Source organism: Triturus cristatus, chromosome 7, assembly GCF_964204655.1.
Source record: "Triturus cristatus chromosome 7, aTriCri1.1, whole genome shotgun sequence".
Lineage (NCBI taxonomy): Eukaryota > Metazoa > Chordata > Amphibia > Caudata > Salamandridae > Triturus > Triturus cristatus.
In genome coordinates, this window is record NC_140590.1 from 373,388,446 (window position 1) to 373,412,600 (window position 24,155).

Consider the following 24,155-nt stretch of genomic DNA (forward strand, 5'->3'; position numbering starts at 1 on the left):
GCAGCAGGGCAACCGTCGGTGAGCACCGTTTTAAACACTGTAGGACTAAACCTCTCTTTATTTTGACCCCCAGACCATGCACATTCCATGTAATCAGCGATAGGGGATTTACTTGTGTCACGGGGAACGTCTGCGGATTAGGCTCTTGCGGATCCTGCGTTGTCTGTACTGGTATAATGGATACTCGCTGTCACGGATTTGTTCCTGCAATGTACCTGGTGTGCAATGTCTGAGAACGTCTCATATATAAATGTCCTTTTGGAAACTGGAATCAAAAAAGAACATAACCATATTAACAAACCCCTTCCCTCCACCCCCCTCCCTGCCTCCCTGCTTGACGGAATTAAAACTACCCGCCACCCTAACTGTGCAGAGTGCTTAGTGCCCATCCCTGTTACCATAACTTGGGGTTGAGAGTTTGCGTCCGCTGTCCATTAGAACCTCCCCTGCAAACCTCATTAAGCGCGGCTTCTCTTTCCTTTGTGTTATATAGTATGGAGCATCATTTCAAAGAGGGAGATCTCCTCGGTGACTCCCATAAAGTTCCGTATGTGGTCAATACAGTCTTCTCATGGCTTATAGTCAGTTCCGGGGGAATGTCTCAAGTTCCAGCCAGTCGATGCCAGGGTGACCCCGTGTTGCGAGAGGCCAACAGGGTCCAGTTGGTTGCCTCCCTTTTATACATATCGGCACAGTTCTGTTTCAATGCAGGACTCAGTCCAGCAGGTTCCCTCACTCTTGTTCTTCTCTCCTCACGTGTTCTCCGCGGTGTGTCTCCTGTCCTTCCAATCTTCCCGATCGTGTGGCCTTCCGCCATCCCTCCAGCCATTCTTGTGCATCTTCTGGCGACAGGAAAAAAACACGTTTTCCCTTCCGCTTCCACCCTTAACTTCGCCGGGAACATCATGGAGTACTTAATGCCGCGGTCACGAAGGGTCTTTTTCACGTCAAGAAATCCGCGACGCTGCCTGGAGACTGCTGCAGTGTAATCCGGGAAAATGGTAATTGTGGCGTTGTCGAGGCGTATCGGGGGAGCAGTACGTGCAGCTTGCAGTATTATATCTCTGTCTCGAAAGTTGAATATACGGGCCAAAATGGGGCGTGGAGGTGCTCCCGGTTTCGGCCGTCCCCCGGGGACACGGTGCGCCCTCTCGACTGAAAAGTAGTTAGATAGGCCTCGTGGTTGGAGGTGATTGGTAATGAGATCTTCGACAAAGAGATCAAGGGCTGGGCCACCCGTTTTTTCCAGTACACCAATAAGGCGGATATTATTCCTCCGTGATCGCCCTTCTTGGTCTTCCAGCTTTGCAGCCATCAGCTTATTGTCCGTCATGAGCTGGGTCACTTGTTGTTTCAGAGTGGCTGTGTCGGTCACTAGAGTTGTCATGGTTCCCTCCACCTCCGTTATTCTAGTGGACAGTTTGTTAAAATCGGCTCGGATCAGGGAGACTTCCACCGCGAGAGCCCCAATGCGTGTGTCCACCTTGGTCAGTGCGGCCATAATGTCTTGTAGGGTTACTTCTTGTGGCGCAGCACTATTTACACTTGGTGCAGGTTGGGCTTCCTTATCTTCAGGGTCCGTCTGCGATTTGAAGTAAGCATATTTTTCCAACTTTGTCTGGTTTAAGCCTTTCTGATTCCTGTTACTCATGTTATGATTGTCGGAGTGAGTGCACACCCGCCTTGGGCTCAAAGGCGGTATTCACCGCCGCCAGCCAGAGGGTTAGTTAGGCATCCGCGGCCCGTCGGCTTTCCCACCCCTTCTCTTCTCTATCGGTGACTTCACAGTCACTCCCAGCTCGATGGTAGTTTTGTGTGTTTGGCCTGGAATTCTGTCTCGGCTCTGCAGAAGGACTGGGGAACACTGTCACTTGGGGGCGCCCTTCACCCTTACAATACTGCTACAGTTCATGCACTCTTCTCTCACCGTCCTCTACGTTGGGGTCTTGGTGGCGAGGTTGCACCGTGGTGGTGTAGCTGTGCACCCACCACACCACTTATTTCATCGCCACCAGTGTAACTGTCCTGTGTGGGGGGGCCTTTAAGGTCAGCTCTCCACTAGAGCAGTTCAGGGATGGAGGATCGTTTTTTTCATGAGAACGTTGTGCTCTCTGGCAAGATGGCGCCTGCCAGAGTATTCTCCCTCCTTTATGGTACTGAGGCCTTTTGAAGGGGCTGCACGGTGTCTGTGCACCCGCGCTTCAACTATGCCGCTGGTGCACTCCCGCAGATATCGCCATGCTGAGCGGGGGGGGGCTCTGAATTCACGCGCCCGCCCGCGCCTGTCACGGAGCTGGGTCACAGCCGCGCACCGCCCAGAGAGCAGCGTGTGCTTCGCAGGCACCCGCGCTTCAACTATGCCGCTGGTGCACTCCCGCAGATATCGCCATGCTGAGCGGGGGGGAGGGGCCACTGCCACCGGGGGCCAGCGTGGTGCTGTAAAGTGCAATCGCATGGTAGTGTGGACCTTCCGCCACCTCGTCCTCCAATTTGACACGAAAATGCCACCGGATAAATGATCGGATAGACGGGGTCAGTTCTGGGACGATCGGAGCCTCTCTAGGCTGCGACCATGTTCTTCGGCTGCTAGCCACGCCCCCTCGTTATAATCTTTTAAATTTGGGGAGAGGAGTAGGCCTAACTGCTACGGCGGACGACCTCGAATCTTGGGAACTGGGTTCGAGTCCCGGCAATCACGCTGAACATCATGTGATTCTGGGCAAAGCACTTAATCTCCCCGTGCCTAACAAAAATTAATGTGTCCTCATGTAACGCACCTTTTGCTATGTAAAGCGCTCTGATGCCCGATACCTTCGGGTCAAGTTTGCGCTATATAAATCTCCGTAAAAAACAGTCTTAAATCCACAAAAAATAAATTTCACCTGTAGTTTATTATAATCTTTTTTAATTTCCTAAATCAATTTTAAGAATGTTTTAACTGTTTTAGATATGTGCTATGGCTGTTTGGATGTAATTGTTTTCACAAAACCTTTATTGCTGTTCAATATTGTTGATCTGTTTGATTTTAGTTTGTTTCTGGAAAATGTCTCAAAAAGGAATCTTGAATTCAATTTTTACATTTTGACTTCACTTCACTTATTGTCAATTTTCACACAATTATCACATGTATATTTTGTGTTCTTACCCTACATCTTCAGTTCTCTTACCTTCACTTGCTTCAAATATATTCTATATCATCTCCTGCAATCCACTGCACTCTGTGGTCATGCTCCTACTACACCTATCAAATGTTTAAGTATATCTCATTCTCTAGTGATGTCAATGTATACTCCATTATCTATTTATAAATGATTCTTGTAGACTTTTCATATGCCCCTCTCTCTATCTCTCACAGACACTGCATCAAATCATTATATCTCGTCCTTTCTATCAATGTGTACACCAGTATTCTAGCCAATATTCCCCAGAGTATAGTTAGTTTACCTTTCTATCAGTTTTCACTCTTCAGATTAATTTAATATTCTTCTAAGTACGTTTTCATTCCTCTTCCTATTAACCCCTTCAGCGCGGCGCGGATTCCCGCGCTGTGCTGAAGGGTTCGAGCGCGGGCGGGGCCATGACGGAACGGTTCCGTCATCCGCACAGCGCAACCGATGCTCATGACGGAACCGTTCCGTCATGAGCATCGAAGGGGTTAAGATGTACCCTTCTAGGGGACAATCCTTAGTATGTTTTACTTTCCTCTCATATTGCATTTTGGCCCATCAGCTAAATGATCAGATACACTCCACTCTGTATCTCCACTCCGTATCTCTTCTTTTCTCGTAATATCAGTTATCACCCTAGCTATCTGTCATTTTTAGGTCTCGCCTGGCGTTAGAAGCGCGCATGCGCTGTATTCGCTATACGAGTGCCTTTTGCTAGTGATACAGTTTTAGGCCAGCCCATGTGGACAAACCCCCGCCATCTTGTTTTGCTTGTGCCAATAGCTTTGTATTGTCATGGCAACCAAGCTCAGACGTACCATCTTGTTTCAATGGACTTGCGCGCTCTCGTCCACTTTTCCGATGACCCTTGGAACAGCCGCCGCCGATTTTCGTGTAGGCTACTGCGTTTGCTATTTGTTGATGTTTACGTCAAAATAACTCTTGTGGGAGGGGTTGTCGAGTGCAGAGATCACGCGCCTGTTTTTGTCAGTTCGATTGTGTAAAATTGAATACTTACCTCCCAAACAGCATCAAGCGGCAATCGGGATATCCTTTATTTATTTATTTAATACGGCGCCCATATGATTGCTTGTGTTTACAATTCTGGAGCTGCACAGGAGCTTGTTGTTTTTTAACTTTAAAATAGAGCGCGGCGCCGCTTGAAGGACATCGCGCTCGGTTTGTTGATATATTTTTTAACTTTAACACTGAGCACAGCGCCCGCTTCAATGACACTGCGCTCAGTGTTAAAGTAAAAAAAAAAAAAAGAAACTGAGCGCGGTGTCCTTAAAGCGGCGCCGCAATCAGTTTTCTCTCTTTCTTCTGGCTCTTGCAGTTTTAGATGAACACTACATGCCAGGCAGTTCTTTTCTTCCACGACTGACACCGAGAGGTTCTGTTTACCGACTCTGGGATCATATTTAAGAGCAGAGTGAGCGTGGGAACCGGGCGGCACGGAATTTCATCTGCACGGCTAGGCACTCAGCAGAACTTTCGGCCGCTTGAGCCCTGTTTTACCGCTAGTTGACATTCCTTGTGGACCTGGTTGGTCCTGGGACATGCAGGCTCAGTAGTAGCCACCCTGGAAGTACAAACATGTACCTTCATAACAACGAGGACTTTCAGGAGGTAAGACTCCAGTGACCGAGGTATGTCTCTTATGCTCGACATCCCCACACTCATAACAGATTAGTATTTTGGTGCTATATGTATATGAGTGTTCTGCGTTCTGATCTCTATTACATTTTTTTAAAAAATAATAAGCTATTTTAGTTTAATAAATGAACCCTTCACGTTAACAGTATCACAAGGGCTTAGGGAATTACTCGAATAATTGCAATCAAAAACACAAGAGTAAACATGCTCTTTTTGACTGCACAGGGCCTAGGTGACATTGTCATGTGCACACCCTGTTTTACAGGCGTTTGCGTCTTTGGAACCCTGGCAGTGATATTTGATGGTCATGGAATTTGTCAGGTTATGCTATGTTCGGTAGTCATATGATGTGTTATGCCGAGGCATGGCATTGTGCTTTATGTTCTGGGGTTTTGTAGCATTTAATATCATGGTATGGTGTTGTATAGAATATGTTTGGTTTAATGGCATTATATTTATGATACATTAGTCATTTTGTGATATTTAGTATGTAGTTAATGTTGTGGTATGGTATTGTGCAATGTTTTATTTTTATGGTGTGGACCCGTGGTGTGGGGTATAATAACATTATATGTAGCACTTTTAACGCACCACAGATCCAGTCCCTTACAAATACTGCTCTCTGGTTCGCCGACGTTGTTACCACCGCACACCGTTACGGCGCTCCTGTGCTTCTTGTCAGAGAGTTGTGTGTTGCTCTGCTGTTTCTTTCCAGAGGTTGGCGTAAATGCCTCCATTGACTTTAAGCAAATACCCAGCTTTTCAGAACTTTGTTTCTCCTCCCTCCCCGGCTCAGCCTGCCTTGGGTTTCCCCTTCAGCCATCAAACGCCGCAAAGCCCAGAAGGCAGGAGCTGGTAAGCAGTAAGGGGCTGTAGCTATCCCCGGACAAGAGCGTGTGAGCAGTGAGGGGCTCTCTGCCCCAATTATTGTGCCCCCTACTGTTGTCACCTCTGCCCTCAATCGTGTCTGTACATCCTGTGCTCCGATACTGCTTCTCCTCTGTCTACACACAATCTTCTGTTCTTTGTGCTCTACCTCTCACTTTTCTGTGCTCTCTGCCCTATCCTGACTTCTCACAGTACTCTCGTACTCTCTGCCCTATCCAGACTTTTGATTGTACTCTCCTGCTCTCTGCCCTATCCTGACTTCTGACTGTACTCTTGTGCTCTCTGCCCTATCCTGACTTCGGACTGTACTCTCGTGCTCTCTGCCCTATCCTCACTTCTGACAGTACTCTCATGCTCACTGCCCTTGTGATACAATCCTCTGCTACTTGCCTACTGTCACATTCACCCTCACGCCATCCGTCTCCTTCAATCTCTGCCCTCTGGTCACTGCCCGCTCCTCCCTGTTCTCCTTGTTAATTTTGCCCTCTGTCTCTCCCGCATCTTCTCTCTCTGCTCACTGTCCCTGTCCTGTCTGCCCTCCCCTGTCCTCCGTGCCTGTTTTACACCTGGGGTCTCTTCCACCTCTCCTCTCTGCCTCCACCCTTTATACCCTCAGGGTTCACTGTGCACTGTCCCTTCACGTGTTCTCTGCCTCTGCTCACTGTTCCTGTCCTGTCTGCCCTCCCTCTGTCCTCCGTGCCTGTTCTACCCTTGGGGTCTCTTCCACCTCTCCTCTCTGCCCCGCGGCACTCTGTCTCTACCCTTTATACCTCTGGGTTCACTGTGCACTGTCCCTTCACGTGCTCTCTGCCTCCTGCACTTCCTGTCACATTCACCTTCACGCTGCCCTAGGTTTCGGCTTCCTTTCTTCCCTGCTCTCTGCCCCAATCCCTCTCTGGCACCAATGGCACTTTCGGGCCCCAGCGCATTTTTCCTTATCCGCAGAGTTTGACCTTTAGCCAAAGAGAGAACAAGCATTTTCAAAACAATAGGTCTTAATTATGTTTAAAAACAAAAACCACAAGCATTCAAAATGCAATAGTTCTCGCATTGAATTAAGTTAAAGCCATTTGCTTTGCTAATGGTATTGTATAGCAAAGCAAATGGCTTTAACTTAATAAAAGGCGGGACCTATTGCATTTTTAATGTTTGTTCTTAATATGTTTCTGTTCTGTTCACACCCATCACTACATTACAAAATCAATCAAATGTTTCTCTTCTCAGTTTCAACAAATTCTATCCCTACTAAGACATGTTCATTCATTATCTTTCTGTTACTTCACAGTACATCCTATATTGTTATCCGAACTATTTCATTGTTTCTCATCATTTTATTCATTCTAATTACTGGCTATACTACCAAATGTTTCTCTGTTTCTCTTGCCATTTCTTGTAGTATCATTTATAGCTATTTCTTGCAGAATATCAAACATTTATATCCACCTGCCAGTTTACTAAAACTTTTAACCCTGTTACATAATCAATCATGACTTATTCTTTGACTATCTTTCTCTTGCTATAAATACGCACAAAAACATATACCTTATGAAGCATCCATATACTTCTTTCCTTTCTGTCTTAAGAATTCTCACTTTTATGACACTTTCAAATTTCCTTCACATCTGCATGATCTCTTTAAGATACATAGCATCTGATTTGGTAATTAAAATGCGCAATATAAGGACATATCATATGCCCTTAATAACACTTCAAATAGGAGTTGACTGAGAGACACTTCTTGGGTTTTCCCTGTGTACAACACTTCAGAGGTAAGGAGAAATTGCATTGGATACCTGAAAGAGGCAATTAGTAATAGATTCCTTACCTTGTGAATTACCCACAGGCGTCAGACTGGACACGTAGAATTTTTTCGGCAGCAGTACCCCTGCGCATCGAAAGGTGGCGTTGGTCGGTTCCGTGTTTGTCGTTGACATCTAGGTCACCGGGATGACGTTGCGGCAGCTACTTAGATGCCTCCCTCGCACGCTGACGTCTGTTTTTTCTTTTTCCTCACCAGCCAGCGCAGATCCGGAGAGAGTGGTACCTCCAGTCACTTTTTGACTGACTTTCTGCCGACTTTGGCGACATCGTTTTTGAGTCTTCGACTCCTGGTGCACGTCAGGGATGCCCGGTTTCAAGGCTTGCGGTTCCTGCCGAGGGTTGATGTCGGTGACTGATCCGCACCACGTATGCCTGTTCTGTTTGGAACCCGACCACGACTCCAAGTTGTGTGCCGACTGCTGGACCATGAATCCGAAGTCTTTGCGGCAGTGGTCCCGAAAGCTTCTTGAGGCCCGGCAGTCTGTTCCGTGCCGCTCGAGGTCCCGGTTGCCTGGAAGGTCGAGGGACCGGTCGCTGAGCCACCACCACCACCAATCTTCTTCCAAGTCTTTGCACTCCTCCGGTAAGTTGAAGCACAAGAAGAAGTCAAAGAAGCATCGTCGCTCTTGGACTTCTCCCTGTCCGCTGGCTGACGCGACGAGGGATGTGGGTGGTGCCCCTCCCGCGGCTCTGTGTGCAGAGCCCGCTGAGTTGACTGGGTTTCCCTCCCTTGCCAGGACATGGTGCAACCCCTGCCCAGCTTCGGAGTTTTTACGAGGCAACGCATGCCATCTTTGAGCAACCCAACTCTGCCGGAGCGCCTTCTGGTCCCGCGGGCTCAGCTGGGGGCCCTAGACCTTCGACACCAGCGGCTTCGGCCCCGGCACCGCAGGGTCCTCTGGAATCTAGGCCTGGATCCGGATCGGCGCTGGTCGACCTGACTACACCCTACCCCGGTGCCGACTCCACCGGCACCATGTACACAGCCGACGCCGGTCGTGTCCCCAGCCGGCATCAACCCCGGCCTCCACCCTGATGTACACACGGAGCCGATCCGGCGTCGACCGACACCGGATCCAGCGCCGACAGGTACTTTTGTGCCCCTGTTCTACCCTGGTTCTTTCAGGCCAGATTGGCAACCAGAGGAGGGTGAGGAGGACTGGGAGGGGTGTGGAGACCCTTTGACTGACCAGTTGGGTTACGAACCGGACTGGAGAGAGGAACTGGGGGAAGCCAGTGGTCTGGATACCTCACTAGACCGTGGCATGTTGTCTCCTCCTACCATGGCTACGGAGGAGGGAGCGTCTTATGCAGTGGTGTTGCCTAGGGCGGCCGAGGCTCTCACCCTTGAGCTACCTATGGTGGAAGTCTGGACTAACCTCCTGACAGAGGGGCTTGAACCGGCAGCGAGCTCTTCGGAGTCCCTGCTGCCGTTTAATGAGGCCCTAACCGACATCCTTTTGGGCACCTGGTCCAGGCCCAAAAACGGGGCTCCTGTGGATAGTATGATTGCCACTGCTGGCCCCGGGCGACCCCACTTTCCTCTCCCAGCACCCCACCCCTGAGAGCTTGGTGGTCTAAGCCTCCACGACAAAAGGTACATTCCCTAACGCACCACCTGATAGGGAATCCAAATAGCTGGACCACCTTGGAAAGAAGATGATTTCTTCCTCCAGCTTGACACTGCGGTCGGTAAACATTGCATGTCTATTGGGCCGTTACAGCCAATATGTGTGGGATACGGTGGCGCAGGTGCTGTCCCAGTGCCCGGGGGAGGCCCAGGCCATACTCTCCCATGCAGCTGCTGAGGGGAGAGACGCAGCAAAGTTTACCATTCGCTGTGGACTGGATAGCGCCGACTCGCTAGGCAGGACGATTTCCACGTCGGTAGACCTACGACGCTACGCCTAGCTGAGGTTGACTGGTTTTTCTGGGATGTCCAAGCTACCCTTATGGACATGCCGTTGGATGGCCATTGCCTGTTCAGCGACAAGGCAGGCTAGAGCACTTTAAGGACTCTTGAGCTACGGCCAAGTCCTTGGGCCTCTCCACCACCTGCCCTCAGCAGTCTGCTCTTCGTCCCTTTCGTGGTTACGGAATGGGTGCCGCACCACGTGCCTCTCAGAGCCACAGGCCGGCACAAGCTGTTCAGCCTCTGTGTTATGCCGAGGACGTGGGAACCACCGCCATGGGTCTGGGGGCCAGCATGCGGGCCAGTCCACCACAGCCCCCTCTTCAGCAGCCTCCAAACCCTCCTAGTCTGACGTTTCAGGGCCACCAATCGCCAGTGGGCAGCAGGATTCCCCATCACCTCCCCCACTGGCGCACCATCATGTCGTACAGGTGGATTTTGCAGGTAGTCCAAAGGGGCTACTTGCTCCCCTTCGAGACTACCCCCCCAGTCATGCCACCTCAGTGCCATAGCATGTCGGAGGATCATCCGGCCCTTCTCCAACAGGAAGTTATGGCTCTCTTGGCCAAGAGAGCCATCGAGTGAGTTCCTGCCCCAGAAGTAGGTCGTGGTTGCTATTCCCACTTCTTTCTGATACCCAAGAAGGACAAGGGCCTGCGTCCTATCTTGTATCTCAGGAACGTCAACCGCTTCCTCTGGAAGGAGAAGTTCAAAATGATGACGCTAGCTCAGGTCCTTTCTGCCTTTGACCCTGGAGACTGGATGGTAGTGTTAGACTTGCAGGATGCTTACTTTCACATCCGCGTCCTGCCGGCCCACCGGCGCTACTTGCGGTTCACAGTAGGCCACGAGCACTTTCAGTTTACCGTGCTCCCATTTGGCCTTACTAGCGCCCCTCGGGTGTTTACAAAGTGATGGCGGTGGTCACAGCTCATCTGCGCAGATCATGGGTTCCAGTCTTCCCCTATCTTGATGACTGGCTGTTAAAGGCGGGCTCGCCCCAGGCAGTCATCTTCCACCTCCAGACTACAGCCGTTCTCCTGCATTCTCTGGGGTTTTCTGTCAACATGCCGAAGTCACACCTGACTCTCTCTCAGAAGCTCCTCTTCATCGGAGCAGTTCTGGACATGACGCAGTTTCGGGTCTATCCTCCCGAGCAACGAGTCCGGGATATTCGGGCTATGATTCCGATCTTTCAGCCTCTATCCCAGGTTTCGGTCAGGGTGACTCTGCGGCTGCTGGGTCTGATGGCCTCCTGCATCCTGCTGGTGGATCATGTCAGATGGCATATGGGGGCTCTGCAGTAGGACCTGAAGTGCCAGTGGGCACAGCATCAGGGGAACCTGTCCGATTGCATCCAGACCTTGGAGGGCACTGAACGCAAATTGCAGTGGAGGCTATCGAACCGAGATTGGGTCAACGGCAGATCCCTCTCCGTTCCTCAACCAGAGTTCACAATGGTGGTGGATGCATCCCTCCTGGGGTGAGGCTGCCACATGGGAGAGGCGGAAATCAGAGGCACTGGTCTCCGGCGGAGTCCGGGCTCCACATCAACCTTCTGGAGCTTTGGGCTATCAGTCTTGCACTAAAAGCATTCCTTCCCTCTGTCCGGGGAAGAGTAGTGCAGGTGTTCACGGACAACACCATCGCTATGTGGTACTGCAACAAACAGGGCGGGGTGGGGTTGTGGACCCTATCTCAAGAGGCTGTCCATCTCTGGATAGGACTGGAACATTAGGGCATATCCCTGGTGGTTCAACACCTTGCAGGTTCACTGAACGCCAGGGCTGACGAACTCAGACGCAGGTGCATGATGGATCACGAATGGGGTCTTCACTCGGAGGTGGTGCAAGGGGGAAGGCAGATAGTGGCAGTATCTACAGGACCCGTGTTGGTGCGCTTTTAAAAAAACTTCATTTTATCGATGTAAATGATTTTAAACTGTTGAAAACTCATCTTTGTGTTTTAATCTGAGTGGTGCCGCTCTCCTGCCCTGGTCTGCCACGGCAATTAGTGCCGTTTGAGCGGAGGGCAGTGTCTTGGCTTTGACACACTTCAGATTCCTGGCGCTGGGCTAAAGTTGGCGGTCTAGTTGGGGGGTACATAATGCGCATACCCGAGTGGACACGCGCAGCGGGCGCCCCTAAGGCTAGCCCATCTGTGCCCGGCAGCATCCCGGAAGCGGCCAGCGGCAGCCACGCTGCCCGTTTCAAGTTGGAGACACATGGTGGCTGTAGGGTCTTCAGCCGGGATGAATTGTTAGCCATAGATCTTCTCAGGGGAAAGTGCGAACGCCATTGGGTGGTGTCAAAAACTCTGACCAGGAGGTGCGATAACTGTAAATTTAGTTTTTGCACTGAGTTGGATGCTCCTAACCCTCCGGCTGCTCCTAGCACTACAACCGTGAAAGGGCACTGCATACGTGCGGCGCTAATTAATGCTTGCTCATTAGTTAAGCATGCCCCTGACTTATTTGAGCTTCTCTCAGATGAACAGTTAGATCTATTATTTGTTACTGAGACATGGTTGAATGAGTTCTCTGCCCCTGCGGTCGAGCTAGCCATCCCTAGGGGATATAAAATAGCGAGGGCAGACCGTAAAGTGGGTAGGGGTGGGGGTATTGCAGTGGGTTTTAGAGACACGTGGGTTCTAACCCGCGAGGAAACCCTAGGTATTGGTGATGGGGAGGCACTTGGTTTCTCTATTATGTCTCTGCACTTTGCACTGGGTGGTACGCTGGTGTACAGACCTCCCTGGCCCCCCAGGAGCCTTCTTGAAAGCTCTTGATGAGGTAATTGCCCCTAGGGCTCTGCGCTTCTCGAACTTTCTACTGGGTGATTTTAATATCCATTTGGATTGCGCGGAGGCCAGTGACACCAGGGAACTGAATGATTCTCTTAATTTGGCGCAACTCACCCAATAGATTAGCTCTCCGTCTCGTAGTGGGGGGGCATACTTTAGACCCGGTTTGTTCAAATTTTCCTTAATCCACCAGGGAACCACTTCAAGTGTCTTGGTCAGACCATTTTTTGATCCAGTTCTCCTGCACCATTGCGACACCTTCTTTCTCGAAGGGCTCCCCTCAAGGCATACCTTTGCCTTCTGTAGGGCTCTGTTAGACACACGTCCTATCGCTGCTACTGATCTAGATGGAGCATTAGAGAGCCTCGCTAATTGGATTTCCCAGGCTATTGAATCTTTATCCTCGCCCCTTTCCAACAGACGAGCAAGAAACGCCCCTTCTAAACCCTGGTACTCCAGCAAGCTTAAGGAACTAAAACAGTTCTGCAAAAAATTAGAGCATAGCTGGAGACATGTATATTGCCCCCGGCTAAAACAGCATTAAGGAAGGCTCAGAGAGACTACTATGCTGCTATTATGGAGGCGAAAAGCAGCTTTTATGCAGAGCGCATTGCTATGTCAAAAAACAAAACTAAGGAAATTTTTGCCATCGTCCAGAGTTTTTTAACACCTAGAGCCGAGCGCATTGCTTTACCTGCTTCTGTGGAATGGTGTGGGAAGTTATCGTGCTTTTTTATCGATAAAATTCAGGCAATCCAGGACAGCTTAGGGACTAGTCCCCCTGGGTGGGCTGAGTCCTTCTTCTCAAACATTCCAGTTTCTACCGCGTCAGTCTCCCCGCTGATGGAGTTTTCTCCCATTGCCCCGCCAGACTCACTGTCCATTCTTAAATCGCTGAAGTCAGGCTCTCCCACCAAACCATGCCAGGCTAGGATGCTAGCAGCGGCTGCATAGGTAGTTAATCTGGAGGTGAATACTATTATTAATCTGTCCCTCCTGACCGCCACTGTTCCATCGGAATGGAAGCAGGCTAAATTACTACCGCTACTGAAAAAGCCTTCCTTAGACCCTGGTATACTTGCCAGCTACCGACCAATCTCTCTTCGCCCGGCCGTAGCAAAGGTGTGCGAGAAAGCAGCCTTCAGACAGCTGTCCACCTTTGTTGAGTCATCTGGTGCCCTCCATCCTGCTCAACCTGGATTCAGGGTGTCCTATAGTACAGAAACTGCTCTTGTTGAGATGTCGGAGGCAATAAGGGACTGCCTGGATGCAGGCAGCAGAGTGGCTCTGATTTTACTAGACCTTTCTGCCGCCTTTGATACGGTGCCTCACCATCAACTACTTGCTCGTCACTCAAGTATTGGCGTAGCCGGACGTGCTTGGAATTGGATCAAATCCTTCTTAGAGGACCGAACTCAGCAGGTTTGGTTGCCACCATTCTCTTCGGCCTCCAGAAGGGTGGCCACAGCAGTCCCGCAAGGCTCTACTTTGAGCCCCCTGCTCTTTAATATTTATATCACTCCCTTGATTTTCTTAGCAGAGGAGTTGGGAGCGAAGATCATTGCTTATGCGGATGATACCCAGCTCCTCTTCACCTGGAGGGAAAATGACATGTCCCCGACTAAAGCTAAGAACTGTCTTTCTGCCGTTTTCAAATGGCTTGCTTTGGCGCAGCTGAAATGCAACGAGGACAAGTCAGAGGTCCTCTTGTATGGATCCTTTCCCCCGCTCTTCAGAGAGGCTTTGTGGCCCTCTGACAACCCTCTACCCAATTTGGTTGGCAACCCTGCCAAAAACTTGGGGGTTTGGTTCGGTGAGGATCATAGGTTCTCTATTCAGTTAAAAAAACTTGCGGAGGTGTGCTTTGGCACGCTGAAATCACTTAGAAAGTTTCTTCCTCTGTTACCCAGGCCAGCCAAGGAAATGGTGAACCGTGCTCTTATCATGTCACGCATTGACTATGCCAAGTTAAAAAAACTCGACAATACAGAATGCGGCAGCCAGGGTTCTGCTGGGAATTCCAGGAAGATCGAGTGTGAAACAGCATTTGCGGGACCTTCACTGGCTCCCCGTGGCCCGACAAGTCTAGTTTAAGGCCCTCACTCTGACGCATGGAGCTCTGCATGGAACAGGTCCGATCTACCTTAGGAAACGATTCGCCTTCTATGTCCCTTGCAGACATCTGCGCTCTGCTGGGCAGCAGCTGGCAGTGGTCCAACGTTTTTGCCACACTCGATTGGGGGCAGCTCTTTATACGTTAAAGCAGCGGAAGCTTGGAAATCCCTTCCTCTGGAACTACGGAACATTCATGATATCAGGCTGTTCAAGAAGCAGCTAAAGACCCTACTATTTAATTAAGCGTATCTATCTCAGATTCTGTGTCTTCACGTTGACCTCCCGCGCCGGGACACTCCTGAGTATCCGTGCGTGTTACAAATGCATTATAACATAACATAACAAGGTCTCTTTCAGCAGTGGGGAGCGCCTTGATTAGATCTATTCGCCACCAAAGAGAACACGCAATGTTAGCAATTCTGCACGTTGGAATTTCCAAGGCGGCACTCACTAGGCAACGCTTTTCGTCGCGAGTGAAATTGCGGTTTTCTATACCCCTTTCCGCCTATACCACTTCTGCCCAGAGTGCTGAAGAAGCTCAAGCGTGACCGGGCCCAAGTCATTCTAGTGGCTCTGGATTGGGCACGAAGAGTCTGGTATCCCGAACTGCTAAACATGGCCATCGATCCTCCGATCAGACTGCCTCTTCAGGAGGATCTTCTGTCGCAGCAGCAGGGGACGGTCATCCACCCGAACCTGTCAGGCCTCCACCTCCTTGTGTGGAGATTGAGTGGTGGCAGTTGACGTCTTCTGACCTGCCTCCCAAAGTCTGTGATGTTATCTTGGCAGCCAGGTGTTCCTCCACTAAGACGGTATACACCTGTAGATGGCATGTATCGCAGCAAAGGCTGTTGATCCCCTTTCTGCCCCTCTTTCTGAGGTTCTCTTGTTCCTTCTTTCTTTAGCCCAGCAGGGCTCTCCTCTGGGCACTATTAAAGGCTACCTTTCGGCCATTTCCACCTTTCTTAGGCTTCCTGATCAGCCTTCTCTTTTCAAGTCCCCTGTTGTAAATCGCTTTCTTAAGGGCATTACTCATCTTTTTCCTCCTGTTCCCTTCATAATGCCTCAGTGGGACTTGAACTTGGTTCTTACTTACCTTATGTGCACTCCTTTTGAACAGCTTTATAACTGTCCTCTCAGACTTCTTACTTTGAAGACTGCCTCTCTGGTTGCCATCACTTCTGCTCGCAGGGTGAGTGAGCTCCAAGCTCTTTCTTCAAAACCTCCCTTTCTGGCTGTTCATCCAGACAAGGTTGTCCTTCGCACTCGTCCATCCTTTCTTCCCAAAGTGGTTACCTCTTTCCATATTGGCCAAACCATTACTTTGCCCACCTTCTTTCTGCCTCTGCGTCCTTCTAAGGAGGAAGAGAGGTTCCGACGTCTGGATCCAAAACGTGCGCTTTCCTTTTACTTGGATCGCACAAAACAATTCCGGGTGGATGACCAGCTCTTTGTTGGCTACGTGGGCGCTAAAAAAAGTCTGGCTGTACACAAGCGGACCATCTCTAGATGGGTCATTTTGTGTATCAAAGCTTGCTATTCTTTGGCAAAGAAGGAGCCTCCTGTGTGGCTACGCGCCCATTCCACCAAGGCGACGGCAGATACCACCGCTTTGGGACGGGGAGTCCCCCTCACCGACATCTGCCAGGCAGCGGCGTGGGCATCTCTGCACACGTTCACAAAACACTACTGCCTGGACAGCCAAGTCCGGAGAGATGGCTTCTTTGGCCGTTCTGTTCTCCAGGACTTTCTGGTGTGAACTCGGTTTGGAGACCCACCTCCGTGGTTGGTATTGCTGTGGTATCTATTTGTCGTGGTCACCGGGATGATGTCGCGGCAGCTACTTAGACATCGCCCTTGTGTGCCGGCATCAGTTCTGTACACGACTTTCCACGCCAGAAGCGCAGAGCCATGCAAGACACTGCCCACTGGTGCACAAAACTAGGGCCCTGAAAGAAAATCCTTAACCCTAGAAGTCCGTTCACAGAACAGGGAGGATGAGTGGGGCGGTAAGGAATCTATAACTAATTGTCTCTTTCAGATGAACAAGTTACCTACCTTCGGTAACGATATATCTGTAAGAGACATAGATTAGTTATAGATTCCTTACCGCCCCATTCATCCTCCCCGTTCTGCGAACTGACTTCTAGGGTTAAGGATTTCCTTTCAGGGCCCTAGTTTTGTGCACCAGTGGGCAGTGTCTTGCATGGCTCTGCACTTCTCGCGTGGAAAGTCGTGTACAGAAATGACGCCGGCACAAAAGGGCGGTGTCTAAGTAGCTGCCGCTACGTCATCCCGGCGACCACGACGCCAACGTCGAACGCGGAACCAACCAACGCTACCTTTCGATGCGCAGGGGTACTGCTGATGAAAAAGTTCTCCGGTCTGACGCTTGGGTGTAATTTACAATGTAAGGAATCTATAACTAATCTATGTCTCTTACAGATATATCATTACCGAAGGTAAGTAACTTGTTCGTTAGGTGACATTGTGATGAACAGAAGAATCGTGTCACTTTGGTTAGACTACTTAAAGTATATGCAAATAAAGCATCTATTTTTAAAGTAAAATGTTTGGGTAGAAAATATTTTCACTGGATAATAACACCTTCTAGGAACCCAAAAATATTTTCACGCCTTCAACCATTAGCAAAGAACGGGTAGGTACTATTAGGATAGGAAGTACAAATAGAAAACATGGGTGGGTGTATAGATGATAGGAAGCACTCATTTGTATTCTACTGAGAAACGTTTAATTGTCACAAGACTAGAATTCAAGACCTTGATATGTAACAGAGATCACATTCGTTCTCCTAAAGTCTTAAATCTGAATATTTTGAGGGCTCCAGGGGAAATTTACACTACATAAATGTTTCTGCATCAAATAATGCAAATCAAAAATAATGTGCTAAAGGGATACAAAATTGGCAATTACTGAGAGAACTGAATTGGTTGTTTGCATAGGAAATCTAAATAAATCACCAATTACGAGCAAATACACTGTGCCAACTAAGTAATGTAAGTGTAGTACTGTATCTATAGCCCGTATTGTGAGATGAATACAGTGGACAAAAAAAGGCTATACAAAAAAGGATTAAAAGGTGGCGATTTCCAGAACCTCAAGGTGCCTGCCACCGGTTGCAGGGATAAACAGGCGGGGGCACCATAGGTGCCCCCTAGACTGCCATTCAGCAGCCTGGCACCCATGAGGGCCCTGCAGGTGGGCCCCCAAAGACTGATTCCCACAGCCTTTCTGTGTTGGAAAGGCCAGCACAGAAAGGCTGTGAAAATCTGCCATCATAATCCCTCGGCTGGAAAGAGCCGGCCGAGGGATTACTGAAGTCTTTCCGAATGGCGGACGGGCTCTCTGACAGAAAATAGTCTCACAAATTTGCCAATGGTACAGACCATTTGTCAGTTCAGATGCCTCTTCGAAAGGACACCATTATTAGTCCATACATCTATAAATGGCAACCATATGGAATTGCTCAACACTGTTAATATTATATTCCCTGAGAACATATGGGTGCCTGTGGTCCCGAGGGGAATTTGGAAGCCCAATCCGAATTCGGTTTTCAACTGAGTTTTGTTAACTATCAGAATCCAGTATAAACTGCAAAGCAGAATGTAACATACTGGGGTCTATTTATAGGACAAGCCACAAAATATTGCGCTACCAAATCACCTCTCCCATGATTTTCTCATTAATTCATTGACATTTTCCATCATGAGTGGGGAATCCAGGATTTAACAGTGCTATGGCCGAGGCATTTCATGACAAAACTAAGGCAAATGACGGCAATTAAAATCAGAAGACTGTCTGTCTCATCCAATGAGCGCATCTTCATATTGACCACAATCAACACATAGTTTAGACCTCTCTTCCTCCGTTTCCAACCATCAAGGATCCTGTGGGTATATTGCAAAGGAATATAGGTATTGGTTTTGTCCACTCATCTGTACAACCAACAACCGTTCTGCAACGAGACAGTTTCACACCCGATTTCAGAATTTCATTTCCTTTATCAATGTAACACATATGGTGTCCACTGATATATTGTGTTGCAAAGTTAGTTATATCCTCAGTACACTTGATCATCTGAATAACGAGCCTCTCGGACACAGCTAATAGAATACATTTGGGTCATTTAGAGGGTAAAGATCAGGCCAGAGATCAATGCCTTTGCTGTCCAGTCCAGTCCAGTCAACACTGGCTAGGTCACAGTCAGCTGATGATATCACTTGTAACACCAGGATAAACAGTTCTGGTTCTAGTTAATGTTTGCAAATGGTACAGAGCTCTGTCATGGATGATATTTTGTGTACTAATTGGAGCCTATGTACATTAAAGTAACTTTTCTCCCTCTGCAGATAAAATCGCTGAAGGAGAATTCATCCAGGGCGTGATGAAGAATGATGAAATCATGAGGCTCATCCAGTATGACCCCAAGAAATAAGCGATGGTCGCCAGAAGAGGGACACATGAAAAAGAGTGTGTGGATGGGGAAGGGAGGGAGTAGCCTGGAGTGAATGTGTGAGTGCAGACTCGGTCTATGGGACAACCACTCCCACTGTTTAGACTCCCTCCTATTCTAGCCAAAGACTCCACACTTCACCTCCACCTCCACTCATTAATATCTCCCTTTATGTTAAAGAATGTCAATGTGAGAGTCCGTCATTTTGATCACTCCCCTATGCACTCCCTACAGTAGATGTGTTAAATGTAGGTGGGGTGTATGTGTTTGTATGATTGTGTGTTGTTAATGGTGGGAAACAGAGGGGAGAATGATGTAAGCGAGGACAGCTATTATGATTTGTTAATTGGTATTTGTATGCACCAATGTCTCAGTGAAACACACTTTTAAAAAAAAAAGATTTCCCTAGAATGAGAAAACATGCTCAAAGTGTTTTTCTCTCAGTATCCAAAGAGGAGATCCCACTTTTAAGTGTGACAAGTCAGAAAATGTACTGCATCAGTAAAACAAAAATGTTATCAATCAGTCTGTCAACAAATACAATGGCCTATCATTTTATCAATTAGTCCTTCAATCATCCCATCAATAAGCTTATCAGTCATCCCATCTCTTGTCCTATCAATGAATATGTCTATTGAAAAAACAACCTAATAAACATATGTCAATTAACACAGCTAATCATCTTTCTACCTATATTGCAAGAAATTGATCAAATACACATGTCTATCCAGCTTTCTGGCCATAAAACCATCAGTCAAGCTGATTGAACATGCTTCCTCTGTATGAAGTGAACACTTCGAATTTGTGGAATTCTGTGATGTTGGTTGAAGGCAGGAGTTTTAATTTAATGTTAACAATTGTGTTTTCAGTGAGTTGAATCTGGTGCAGCAATTCTGGATAAACGGCTCTTCACGTGGAAGATATATTTCTAGGCTTAATGCATGAAAAAGAGCCTGCTAACAGAGGATGCGTATTCTAAAACACTTAAGCAATGGCCATGTGTAAAGTCCAGAACCGTTCACTCATTATCACATGTGATCTATATGTAGAAATCCATTATTGATTGTCTACTGTGGTGCTATTTAGTCTTGTGTGAAACTGAATACATTGGCTGGAATAACTAACACAATCAAGTTTCATTATTTGTGATTAACATAATGACTCAAATGCTGAATTTGGCTTAGCCAATCAGAATGCTTAGAATGTTGGCACTTACTACTGTTGCTTCCCTTCTTTTTAACTTCATGATAATGTCAATGAAGGACATGAAGAATACAGGGTTAGTTGGAAATAGCCTTATTATCTACATATGTTAATTGCTATTACCACAATATTGACTTGCATTTCACCCAAGCCCATAGTTATGGAGTGGACAATTAATAGCAAATAATGTCCGCAGTTAATGCCCTCAGTAGAGGGAAATGGCAATTATGCATAAATACAGTTCCTGTTGAAAGCACAATCTAGGGGCAACGGGGAGCGAACAGTAGTCCATCGGATTCCCCATGTCAGACTCTCATCAAAATCAGGAGAGAACGCGCAGCGTACAATGACAGACACTGTGAGGCATATTGGTGCCCATGGACAGGTAACATGAAGTAGCGCATAGTGTAAAAGAATACATTAGAGCTCTCTGCCACTTTACTGAGACACTAAATCCGAAGCTCGTATCAGTAGCCCATCTCTTCACACTGTATGCAGTAGGAGAAAGCTTTAACAATAGTGCCCTGGGGAAAACAATTCACACTTGTGGACCTAGGATTAAAGCTTAATTATGAGAGCTGTGAAAGGAAGGACACCAAACCCAAATGAGCTCTGTGAAGTCAGCTAGTCCCAGCCACAGAGACCAAAACCATATATTATTCTGTAACTTCTCTTGGTCCTAGTCTCCACACTACTCTTCATCTTCTGTCTGATTGAGGTAACAGCTATAGGAGAATATTCAATAAAATAGAATAGGAACCTACACTGTCCCGACAATTACCTTTCTATAATTGAACTATTCACCCACCGATTGGCTGATAAAGCTGTGGTCTCTCTACGCAGCGTTTCAAGTCATGTCCCCCCATTTCCATCATTTAGGTTTCATGAATGTTGGAAGTGAAGGGTCTTCATAAAGGGTGCAGCCACTGAAGGTCTTCATTTAAATGTTAAGGTAGCAAAATAGTATTTCTAGAATAAATCTAAAACCTGCCTTTCCCTTCCTACCATTCATAGAGTGTTATTCGTGTAAGCTGTCGCTTCTGCAATAGGTACTGGACAAATGTACCTGTGCTCCCAGCATGGCTAACCTTTACATGCATGGTTTTGAGACTAAATACATCTATCCATCAGACAATCCCTTTCATAACAAACTTAAACTTTGGAAACGATATATAGATGATATCCTGGTCATCTGGGAGGGTGACCAGGAATCTCTGGACATCTTTTCAGAGTGGCTTAACACGTGTGATACCAATTTAAAGTTCACTGGGGAATCTAGTAACCAATCCCTGCCTTTTCTGGACCTCAGACTATATCCACATGAGGGCAGGATATACACTGAACTGTATCAGAAACCGATGTCCCGTAATTCTTTGTTGAGTTACAATAGCTTCCATCCCCGGGCTCTCCTTAACAATTTACCTGTGGGTCAGTTTCTGAGACTGAGGAGAAATTGTACAGACGTAATGAATTATAAAAAACATGCCAATAAACTGACTGAAGAATTGGCTACACGACACTACCCAACATCATTGGTCAAGAGAGCCTCCAAACGTGCCCGGAACAATGACAGAGGGGCACTTTTGGAGACTTTCACAAAACCACGTCTTGAAAGAATGGTATGTGTTACGACATTCTCGAATTTAACAACCAACATCAAAAAAGCCATTAATTCTAACTGGCACATCCTCAACACTGGGAATTTAACACTAGAGCGCCCCATTTTCGCATTAAAACGCAGTAGTAATTTAAAAGATTTGATGGTCCATACTAGACCTAAGAACAATAACTGTCAGAATAGACAAACTACACTGTGGAATGCTGAACCAGTGATGGGACACTTCCCATGTGGATCGTGTTCAGTGTGTCCGTTTACTAAACATGTGACAGAAGTGGATATACAGTCAGATAGACCGTGGAGATTAAACAAACACACTAACTGTAATTCAAGCGGGGTCATTTACATGATCAAATGTCCCTGCTCCTTGATTTATATAGGTATGACCGCAAGAAAAGTGCGTCTAAGGATTACAGAACATCGTAGTACCTTTCGATGCAAGAAAGCCAACACACGCATGACGAAACACTTCTTGGAACAAGTTCATACTAAGAATGATCTACAATGGGTGGTCATTGATAAACCCAACTATGACGTTAATATGGGCCCCCTGGAAACCGTATTATTTCGCCGGGAACAACGTTGGGTGTTCCGGACCAAAAGCCACATTAGTGGCTTGAATGAAGATATCCCATGGGGGGTCTTATGATCTGTCTTGGGTCTATTTCTGACTTTATTTACAGACTCTAATTTAGGGAGCACAATTGTTGTTTTGAGTGTGTTTAGAGTTTGCATTGTCTCCATTGCATGAGTTGTAATTTGATTGTATTCAATAGTTCGTTTTACTCTATGAACTTATAGGTCATTGTGATTCAGTTTGACTTATATAGAGAATACTAAATACATTTACGACCCACTTTCCTTATTTGATGAATAGGAAGGTATATTTGGCAATTTACGATTACTATTTCTTTGGTGTTTTTGGGATAAACTACAATTCCCAAGTGCCCCGCGACCCGTGAATGAGAGTCTGTATTTCCGGGTACTTTTAGACATCGTGGGCATTAGAACGTATTGCTTTATGGATTTATACACACTTGCCATTCGTGTACGCTTTTTATGGAATATACATCTCTCAACCCTTTTCTGTTCTTGACTCGCTTAATGGGACGTTATATTTGGATTTGACAATACGAATCCCTTGTTGTGTTGGGATATACTACATTATCCAAGTGCTCCGTGACCCGGTAGTGAGATCTTACACTTCCGGTTGAATCTAGACATCACGGGTGGCGGAGGGAAACTTTAAAAGGGATTTCGCCACACACATTTTTCCCCCTTTTGGAGTTTTGCCATGTGAATACTTGACGCCGTTTATCATCAGGTAAATGGAGGGGTGGCGGATCGTTGTAACCTGTTTTAGAGGACGTTGGGTTCTTTGTAGATCTCTCGATATCCATGATAACCCTTGAGGTGCAAGCCTTTTTTTAGTTAGCCTTACATGCACGATCTCCTGGTTTTTAGCTGATGTAATGTATTTTAGAGACTCTGTTTTGAATGCTCATATATGGTGAGGACATTTTCGGGCTTCTCCTTTGTTCAATGCATTCACCCTTAACCAGTAGAGTGGCTGAAGGGGCATGCCGATCTCATATCAAGTATAGACGTTTACGATGCTGTCCATCTTTGTACAGCATATTGAGGTTATGTCTAAATGTGTGGACATTCTGTTACCATGATCTGGTGAAGAATGTGATTTGCCTTTTCTCATGTTGCTTTTATTGATTTTACTTTAGAAAACCGCGATCTGAGAGCACACTCCCTTTAGGGAAGAGGTAAATTAACATTACCCCCTAGGTGAGTGTTTTTTGGTTTTTGCTACATTCTTGTTTAGAGCGATGTATATTAATGTGCACACTTTTCAAGTCTTGGAATCCACGTGTGAAATGTTATATTTACGTGGTGTTTGGTGCAGGGATTTTTGCAATGGTGTCCATATTAATTATGTTTTATATATGCATTTTTTGTAGACATTGAACCTGACTGAAGCCGGTGTCTTTGTCCAAGATTCACCATATCTAACTAAGTATGGTTTTCTTTGATTTTATTTTTTCATTATTTAGTTTATACACAGAGTGACAACATCATAGGTCCTGATGAATGCCGTGAATTAATGTTCAAACTGGCAGAAACATGTTGACCACTGATAAATAGGATATTTTTTCAGTCCTTTATGACATGCTTTTACCTTAGCCCATGGGGACTACTATTAAAAATAATTTTTTGTCACCCAGGAGCTAATTTTAATGCACCTTTTTGTTTTGTAATGTGCACTCTGTCCCTTACTCCCGTTGCCTAAATTGGTTACTCTGTAAAACACCTCACGCTCCTCTCATTCTGTTTAAGAGAGTTGTAGCCCACACTGTCTACCTTGCGGTGGCAGTGTGTAAGAGGGGACCCAATAATGAAGCATGTCACCCTTGGGTGAGAAAGGGTTCTTGTCTTTATAAACTAAGACTTTTTGACTCTGTTGCGTGTTCCTTTCTCTGCTAGATACTG

At 47.1% G+C, this 24,155-nt stretch overlaps 1 protein-coding gene across 1 annotated transcript in view; it reads left to right on the forward strand.

The window, feature by feature from the left end:
- LOC146809705 (visinin-like) overlaps positions 1–19,508 on the forward strand; it is a 71,829-nt gene extending 52,321 nt beyond the window's left edge. The window contains exon 3 of the mRNA XM_085616543.1: positions 18,732–19,508. Coding sequence (XP_085472669.1) covers positions 18,732–18,817 — 86 coding nt within the window. The 3' untranslated portion in view covers positions 18,818–19,508. The remainder of the gene's footprint in view (positions 1–18,731) is intronic.
- Positions 19,509–24,155: the final 4,647 nt, after the last annotated feature.